The following is a 9,534-nucleotide window of genomic DNA, read 5'->3' as shown; positions in this document are numbered from 1 at the left end:
AAAAAAAAAATAATAATAATAAAATAAAATTACGACATCGTGTCGCGTTCTCAGTTCTACATGGCTTTATCAATGCTAATAATATGAATTTGGATTTCGCTTTGATATTCATTGTTATCAGGCCTAGTTGTGGTTGCAGAAAATAAAAGATCCAATAGCAATTATTGGCTCCAGAATCATCAGTGACTCTGTTATCAATGCTCAAAGCAGGTTAAGTGTGCTGCAGAATTATCTTCAACTTAGTGTAGTTGCTGTTATGTCCTTACCAGTAAGCCGTTGCGTCAACAAGTTTCGAATACGGAAGATACCAAAGTTCAACGCGATAAGGGTGTTATTTTCTTCTCTATTTTAATTTCTCTGTTTTTTCTTTAGGTATTTTGTCTTGTATTTTCTTTTTTCGCTTTCGGTGAGCACCTCGTGGAGTATCTTTATTATATCGCCGCGTGAATCCACCACCTTGCCGCTCGCTTCACGTAAAAATAACACCACCAACCAAGATAAGGCTCCATTAGAAGTCAGATTAATTACTATTCCTGGCTTTGCACCTTGTATTCTGATTATGGTGGTCAGCTAAGAAGTGGGTTGTGCATACAACCTCACGTCCAAATCTATGTATTACCAAGAGCAAGACAGGGCATTGAGCGGCATATGCTATCAATCGCACTATTTGAATTATGCATAGAATCCTGCATGATCCATTCGCGTTGGAGAAGGGCAAAGTATTGGTAAGCATTATATCTCAGGTAGTTTGGGATTCCAGAAGGAGGTCACTCGCTGACACCATTAAACGTGAGCCTTTTGATATATCAGATAGGTGGAAAAGACTTCGTTAGGATCAACGTTGACCCCATGCCACTAGTGATAACCGACCAGAATGACAAGGAATTAACCCGGACCCACTGGATCCACTCGTACTGTAAATAGTATTGCGTTAGAGGTACAGTAGGACGTACATGATGCGCAGTATGTATAGTAGTTGCATAGTAGTGTGGCCTTCCTCGGTACAGGAGTTCGCCCCTCCCACACTTCCATTAAGGGCAATGACTTTACTGAGTTACTACTCTCGGCCAGCGAATGATTGAGGCCTGAGAGAACACGGATAACATGTGTGGCTGAACTTGAAAGGGAGGCCTCAATCTCCACTGCATACGCACAAGTGTCTCCATATGCCTGTCTGTCTTCTCGCGGGCCGGCGAACTACATGTCTGACCTCTATTTCTGTTTTTTTTTAATATTATTTTTTAGTTTTGTCTGAGCTGGAGCATCGTGAGCTGGCTGTGAGAGATCATCGGTTGATTTTCTTGTTGAGCTAATATCAGGCCTTCGTTGACCCATCTGTCTATCTGTATAATAGAGTTAATGTTGCTCGGTCCTAATCGTTCACTCTGACTCCATCCTGCAAGACTTCGGACAAAAGTCTTCGCATATATTCTTTTCTTCTTCCTTTTATTTCCTCTCTTCCCTTCTGCTCTCTATTTCATTGCCACTTCACTGCCGCCACAGATTTTCCTCCGGCCTCTGCCTTTCCCTGCCCGGTATACTATTACCTATCAAACCCCTCTGGAGGGATTTTCTTTCCGGGTGTCAAGACACATACAGGAGGAAGAGAAAGGCAGCATTTCATTTGGAAGAAGTTTGTCACTCAGCATCCCCCCCTCAACTAACCCTTATTAATCACGTTTGTTTCCAGCGTTCGTTAGTTTTCTTTAAGCACATGCCGGCTGTCTCAAGAAGAGGTTGGTGAGCGGCTCAACTTGGTGGCCGTTGGCAATGAAGTGGGGATTCACTGGCTCGTTGCTTGCGTTGCTCGCAGCAACAGCAGCAGGGTGGCCGTACGATGAGTCCCTGGTCGATTATAACTTGAATGTGAACAAGGATACGACCAACCCGGCAGAATATACTCACGCGGAATGGAAGGGTCATAAATTTCATCCCTCTCCAAAAAGCTGGCGTTTCCCCTTCTACACCCTGTTCATTGACCGGTTTGTCAATGGTGATCCAACTAATGATAACATCAACGGGTCACTTTTTGAACATGACCTTAACTCAAATCAAATGCGTCACGGTGGTGATGCAGCTGGCTTGGTTGATACACTAGACTATTTACAAGGAATGGGAATAAAGGTTCGTGACAACGTATTCCGTGTTGTTCCTTGCTACTGGTATATATATCATATGACTGACTGACCTCTGCAGGGCATTTATTTGGCTGGTACTATACTGATGAATCAGCCATGGGGTTCAGACGGTTACTCGATTTTGGATACTACTCTACTTGATCAACATTATGGTACAATTCAAACCTGGAGAGACGCGATCACTGAGATCCATAAGCGGGACATGTATGTCCTCTTTGACAATACTATCGCAACGTAAGATGCCACCCTCGCCTAAGTTACTACATTCCAGAGCTGACATGAAACCAGCATGGGCGATCTGATTGGATTTGAAGGGTATTTAAATACTACCACCCCTTTCTCAGTCAAGGAGCACAAAGCATTGTGGAAATCCGAACGTCAGTATGTCGACTTCCGCTTTGACAATGAGTACAACAACACTTGTGAATACCCTCGATTCTGGAACGAGACTGGTTATCCAGTCGATAAAGATGTCACAGATGAGCTAGTCGGGTGCTATAACAGTGATTTCGACCAGTACGGTGACAGGGAAGCTTTCGGAGTCTACCCAGACTGGGAGCGTCAGTTGGCCAAATTCGCTTCAGTCCAGGATCGTCTACGTGAATGGCACCCTAGCGTTAAAGAGAGACTTATCCGACACTCATGTATGATTATAAAGGCCCTTGATATTGATGGCTTCCGCTACGATAAAGCGACGCAGGCCACAGTGGATGCTCTCGGTGATATGTCCCATGCTTATAGAGAGTGCGCTCGCAGTGTTGGAAAGGATAACTTCTTTCTTCCCGGAGAAATCACTGGTGGAAATAATTTTGGTTCTATCTACCTCGGACGTGGAAGACAGCCTAACCAATACCCAGACTCCTCCCTGGCTTCGATGAACATGACAAACTCATCAGATCACCAGTACTTCTTACGCGATGACGGTCTGCAAGCTCTAGATTCAGCTGCTTTCCATTATTCGGTGTACCGTACTCTCACTCGATTCCTAGGTATGGATGGCAACCTGGCTGCGGGTTATGACACGCCTTTGGACTGGACGGACTCTTGGAATATCATGGTATTGAGCAACGATATGATCAATGCTAACACTGGTAAATTCGATCCCCGGCATATGTATGGTACTACGAACCAAGATGTTTTCCGTTGGCCCGCCATTGAGATGGGAGTCGAGAGACAGCTTTTGGGTCACTTTATCACCACACTGCATCTTCCAGGCATCCCAATTTTGCTGTGGGGAGAAGAGCAAGCCTTCTATATCCTAGACTCCACTGCGGATAACTATATATATGGCCGTCAAGCAATGTCTCCCTCCACCGCATGGAAAACACACGGATGCTATTCCCTTGGTTCGTCGCAATACTACAACTGGCCAATCAGCGCAGGTAGGGAAGGATGCCACGATGAAGCTGTTGCTTATGATCATCGGGATCCCTCTCATCCTCTCCACAATATCATCAAACATATGTTTCAAATGCGACAGGACTTCCCGGTATTGAATGATGGATACTCGGTTGTCAAATTGTCAAAACAGACTCATGAGATCCAATACCCGGGTTCGAATGGCACGGCAACTGAAGTCGGTGTCTGGTCAGTTATGCGAGATGTCGTCTCGAACATTCAAGATTTAAGCGGCAACAACGAACCCGTGTGGCTGGTCTATCAAAACGACAACAAGACCGTGGAATACAACTTTGATTGTGGGAGTAATGATTCGGCCTTAATCTCTCCATTTACTACAGGAACCACTGTTGTTAATCTCTTCTACCCGCACGATGAACTCAAGCTGAAAGATGGCCCGAAATCACTTCACCTGAATGGCACCAATGCAACCAACGGGTGTCTGGATAGCCTGAAAATGAAACCTTTCGAATTCAGAGCTTATGTTCCAAAGGCTAACTTTGTTAAACCTCGTCCCATGATCACCCAATTTGAGCCTGGTCACGATGTGCCGCAGATTTCTAAAGTCGGGCCTAATGATTCAGAAGACATCGATGTTAGCATTTACTTTTCCACCAAGATGGACTGCGATCAGGTTACGAAATCCATTTCATTCGAATCCAGTACTGAAGCTGGCAAGACGCCTTCTATTAGCAACAGCAGTGTTAGCTGCAAAGATGTGAAGGGTAATGATCCGAAGTGGACTGGTCAAATCCCCAACGCCTGGGTCTGGACAGCGAAGTTGAGTGGTGTTTACAACGGCATTCATCGCTTGACCGTCAAAAATGCCACTAGTTTGGACGGGCATACTTCTACCCAGGCAACTGATCACTTCTTGATCCGAGTGGGCCAAAGGGACAATCCATTGGTATTCACCTCTGCGAACTATTCGACCTCCTTGTTGAACCAATATGACAATGGCACGCTCTACATTCAACATCGTGCAGCAGGCGCAAATAAATACCGTTACTCAACAAACTTTGGTTCCTCATTCTCTGACTGGAAAGACTACCACGGAGGAAATGATACCATTGAGGAATTGCCCTGGAGTGGAACGGACAAGCAAAAGTGGCAAGGGAAGCACGTGCGAGTCGAATATTGGAATAAGTTAACTGGCAGCAGTGACTACGCCCAAGAAGGCGACTCTGGATATGATCGCCCACGACGCTTTCCCCATTTATTCTTCAACGGGCCGTTCAACCAATATGGATACGATGCCGGCTTGGACAACGTTGCGACGCAAGACAGTGATGGTCTTTGGAAGTTCAGATTTATGGCTGAGTTCCCAGCGCAAGGACAGTTCAATGTTTGGGGAATGAATCCAGACGGTCAACCAGACCAGAGCTACGTATTCGGTGATATAGATGATGATGGAGTGTTGGACCGTATGCCCCCTTCGTCGCTTAGTTCTACGGTGGTAAACATCACGGATATCCCTCCATCTCCATACTTGGCGTGGAATCTTGGTGTTGACGACGGAACTCTGCGTGTTCATCTTCTGCCAACGGGTTCAAGGGCTATCCAGATGGTTGTGTACTTCCTCCTCTGGTTTGTTCCCCTCATCACAGCCGTCGCTTGTGTCTATGTCTTTGTGAAATCCTTCTACCAAGTCAAATTCAACCAAGTGGGAGTCAGCGAAAAGAAATCAATCCTCCCCTTGGCATTCAGACGGAAATCAAACCCGGACGGAAGCGGTGGATCGATCAATCCTTTCACGCGACTTGCGAATAAGTCTGGATTCTTGCAGAGTACACCTGCGTTTGGAACAGTAGCTTCACGAAGACGGACGACCTTGATTGCCACCATGGAATATGACATTGAGGACTGGGCCATTAAGATTAAAATCGGCGGTCTGGGTGTTATGGCCCAGCTGATGGGCAAACACCTTGGACAGCAGGATCTAATTTGGGTTGTTCCATGCGTAGGCGGAATTGACTACCCTGTCGATCAGCCAGCTGAGCCCATGTTCGTGACAGTCCTCGGAAATTCCTACGAGGTGAAGGTGCAGTATCACGTCTTGAATAATATCAGATATGTCCTTCTAGATGCTCCTGTTTTTCGCCAACAAACCCAATCTGAGCCATATCCCGCTCGAATGGACGATTTGGACAGCGCAATCTACTATTCAGCTTGGAACCAGTGCATTGCACAAGCAATCAGACGTTTCCCAATCGATCTTTACCACATCAACGACTACCACGGATCCATTGCCCCGCTTTATCTCCTGCCTCAAACGGTTCCTGTTTGTTTGTCGCTCCACAATGCCGAGTTCCAAGGCCTGTGGCCGATGCGCACCCAGAAGGAGAGGGATGAAGTCTGTTCTGTTTTCAACCTTGATCTTGACACTGCAAAGCGCTACGTCCAGTTTGGTGAAGTATTTAACATGCTTCATGCTGGAGCAAGCTACCTCCGCTTGCATCAACAAGGGTTTGGTGCGGTGGGCGTTTCTCGGAAATATGGTAAACGTTCTTATGCCCGGTATCCTATCTTTTGGGGTCTGAAGAAGGTTGGGAATTTACCGAACCCGGACCCTTCGGACACTGGTGAATGGAACAAGGAGTTGCCGAAGGATAGCGAGATTCAGGTTGACCCGAACTACGAGGCGAGCAGAGGAGAGCTGAAGCGTCAAGCGCAGGAATGGGCGGGCTTGGATCAAAACCCCGATGCCGACCTGTTGGTGTTTGTTGGAAGATGGTCTATGCAGAAGGGTGTGGATCTTATTGCTGATGTTATGCCTGCCGTTCTGGAAGCACGTCCTAATGTCCAGCTTATCTGTGTTGGTCCGGTTATTGATCTTTATGGTAAATTTGCTGCGCTTAAGCTCGATCATATGATGAGGTTGTATCCTGGGCGTGTCTTCTCAAAGCCTGAGTTTACTGCACTTCCAGCGTATATCTTCTCTGGCGCTGAATTCGCCCTGATACCATCTCGTGATGAACCTTTTGGTCTTGTTGCTGTTGAGTTTGGCCGGAAGGGCGCCCTTGGTATTGGCGCTCGTGTTGGTGGCCTCGGCCAGATGCCAGGTTGGTGGTACAATATTGAGTCCACAACAACTTCCCACCTCTTGCAGCAGTTCAAGCTTGCGATTGGAAGCGCACTTAACTCAAAGCCCCAAGTTCGTGCAAAGATGCGTGCACGCTCCGCAAAGCAGCGTTTCCCTGTTGCTCAATGGGTGGAAGATCTGGAGATTTTGCAGACAACTGCTATGCGGATTCACAGCAAGGTACAGGCAAAATCGAACGGCGGGCCTCTCTCGCCTTCTGGTTATAATACACCAAGTGGAATAATAACTCCAAGTGGAATGATGACGCCTACGATTGCATCGACTGGTACAACGACCCCAACGGGGATGCAGACACCTCCAATCGCACACTCACGGGAAGGCAGTTACTCGAATATCAGCGTCAACCGCGACAGTGCATATGGGCCACAGCAGCGCAACACAATTGTATACAGCCGTGACCCAAGCCCTGGAGGTAACGACGAGCCTAGGTTGAGCCTTGGTCGGCAACTGTCACTTGGATTCCGGGCTGGACCAGGACATATTAACCTCCGTGGTCGTCGGCTCAAAAGAAGAAGCCAAATGGGCAACGAGGAGAGTGGAACAGCAACCGAAGAAAGCAGTGATGACGATTATTTCCGCGGAGACGAAGAAGTTACAATTACGAGGGAGCAAGCAGATGAAGGACGTCATCAACGCAATGCTCCGAGGTCGCTTGCATCTCCTACAAACTCTTACTTTGAAGAAGGCATAGCATCTGGAAGGCCACCGTGGGCTCAACCTGGGAATCGACTCAGTAGCGCATCCGTTCTTTCTGTTGACTCTGTCGTCGGTGAAAAGAAAGACTATAAATTGCAGAAAGTCGATCCATTTTTCACAGACGGTACTGGCGAATACTATCGAGTGTTTGATCAGAGACTTGAGAAGCTTAACGGATCTAACTCCGAATCCCAGCTTTGTATAGAGGAGTATCTAATGAAGAGCGAAAAGAAGTGGTTCGACAAGTTCAGAAACGCAAGATTGGGGCGCAATCAATCTCCTGCTTCTTCGATTTTCCAGACCAAGGGCGAAAACAACACACATATGAGCTCAATATCCCACGAGGATCTGGGCTCAAATGAAAGCGGTAGCGATCCACGCGCAGAAAAGGATGAGTTCCTTCTGGGGCGAGACTATGTCCCCCCCTCGGGCCTAAAGAAGTGGATGCAAATTCGAATCTTTGGCTGGCCTGTGTATTCGTTTTTCCTTGGTCTCGGTCAGATTATTGCAGCTAACTCATACCAAATTACCCTGCTTGCTGGTGAAAACGGCCAGACGGCTGAGAAGCTCTATGGTATTGCGACAGTATACCTTGTCACTTCTATTATCTGGTGGTTTTTCTTCCGCTTCTTCAAGTCGGTGTTTGTCCTTTCCATACCTTGGTTCTTATACGGCGCATCATTTGTCATCATTGGATTAGCACACTTTGAGTCGAATGGCTTCGCTCGTGGATGGATCCAGAATGTGGGAAGTGGTGTTTATGCCGCCGCTTCTTCTAGTGGATCACTGTTCTTCGCTCTCAATTTTGGCGATGAAAGCGGTGTTCAGGTTAAAGACTGGGTTTTCCGCGCATGCCTCATCCAAGGTACTCAGCAAGCATATGTTATTGGGCTGTGGTACTGGGGAACGACAATCTCCAGTGCTGCCGCCAATGGAGTTACCAACGTCAACGGCGGCATCGTCAACTCCTGGAAAATGACGTACGTAGACCCTTATCATTATGATTACAATTGCTAATAGCCTATTCTAGAGCAATCTGCATGCCAATCGCTGCATTCCTCTGGGCCATTGGTCTGATCATCTTCTTCGGCCTGCCAAATTACTACCGCCAGTCACCTGGAAAAGTTCCATCATTCTACAAATCCGTCTTCCGGCGCAAGATCGTTCTGTGGAACTTCGTGGTAGTCATCTTGCAGAACTTCTTCCTCAGCGCACCTTATGGACGGAACTGGGGCTGTAAGTACACTAGCCCCATACTCTGTAGAAACCGCTAACTTGTCGTGCCTCATACAGTCCTTTGGAGCTCAAACCATGCTGAAGCCTGGCAAGTCGGCATCCTCGTCATTGTCTTCTTCGGCGTCATCTGGGTAGCAGTGTTAACCATGTTTGGATACCTCTCCAAGCGCCATAGCTGGATTCTACCTGTATTTGCATGTGGTCTGGGAGCTCCACGTTGGGCCCAGATATGGTGGGGTGTCTCTGGAATGGGTCTCTTCCTTCCCTGGGCTGGCAGTTCTGTTAGCGGAGCACTCGCATCACGAAGTTTATGGCTCTGGCTCGGTATTCTTGATGCCCTACAGGGCCTCGGCTTCGGCATGATTCTTCTCCAGACCCTCACACGAGTACACATCGCCTTCACCCTGCTTGCATCCCAAGTACTGGGCTCCATCGCAACAATCGTTGCCCGAGCATGTGCTCCAAACAACATCGGCCCCGGACCAATCTCGCCGGATGTGACTGCCGGTGGCAGTTCCGTCGCAAACGCTTGGTTCTGGATCGCCTTGTTCTTCCAGCTGTTGATCTGGTAAGTCATCAATACATCCACACTCCATTTCATACAAGCAGGTTGCTAACAAAACCCAGCGCCGGATTCCTCCTATTCTTCCGGAAAGAGCAACTCACCAAGCCCTAAATCATTACTAATAACCATGTTTTGCACCCGACACTCAACCACCCCCTCAACTCTCCGTATACAACCAATATAATATACACCTGACAGCTACACACATGAAGCCACGGCACGGCACGGGCTCCAAATAACTCAATAGACTCCCAGAAAAGCCGCAAAAAAAAAGTATTCTCACAGCGCCAGAAAGCGGGGGACCCCATAGAAGCAAGAGGAGGAACACAGAAAAAGCAACCGGGGTTCTTGTACATTAAACATTCTATGTCTGACGTCCGATGAGGAGGTATTTATGT

General features: G+C 47.5%; 1 protein-coding gene across 1 annotated transcript; it reads left to right on the top strand.

Annotated features, from left to right (window-relative positions):
• Positions 1–1,770: 1,770 nt before the first annotated feature.
• On the top strand, positions 1,771–9,247 carry ags2 (alpha-1,3-glucan synthase Ags2; the record flags this gene model as incomplete). The annotated part of the gene is made up of 6 exons (XM_032090174.1): positions 1,771–2,124; positions 2,197–2,372; positions 2,427–8,315; positions 8,366–8,571; positions 8,629–9,139; positions 9,199–9,247. The coding sequence occupies 6 exons, from the start codon at positions 1,771–1,773 to the stop codon at positions 9,245–9,247; spliced, it is 7,185 nt and encodes a 2,394-aa protein (XP_031938024.1).
• Positions 9,248–9,534: the final 287 nt, after the last annotated feature.

Source organism: Aspergillus pseudonomiae (assembly GCF_009193645.1).
Source record: "Aspergillus pseudonomiae strain CBS 119388 unplaced genomic scaffold BDV37scaffold_74, whole genome shotgun sequence".
Taxonomy (NCBI): Eukaryota; Fungi; Ascomycota; class Eurotiomycetes; order Eurotiales; family Aspergillaceae; genus Aspergillus; species Aspergillus pseudonomiae.
The sequence above is the reverse complement of the archived record's forward strand: the minus strand, read 5'-3'. Positions and strand labels throughout refer to the sequence as shown.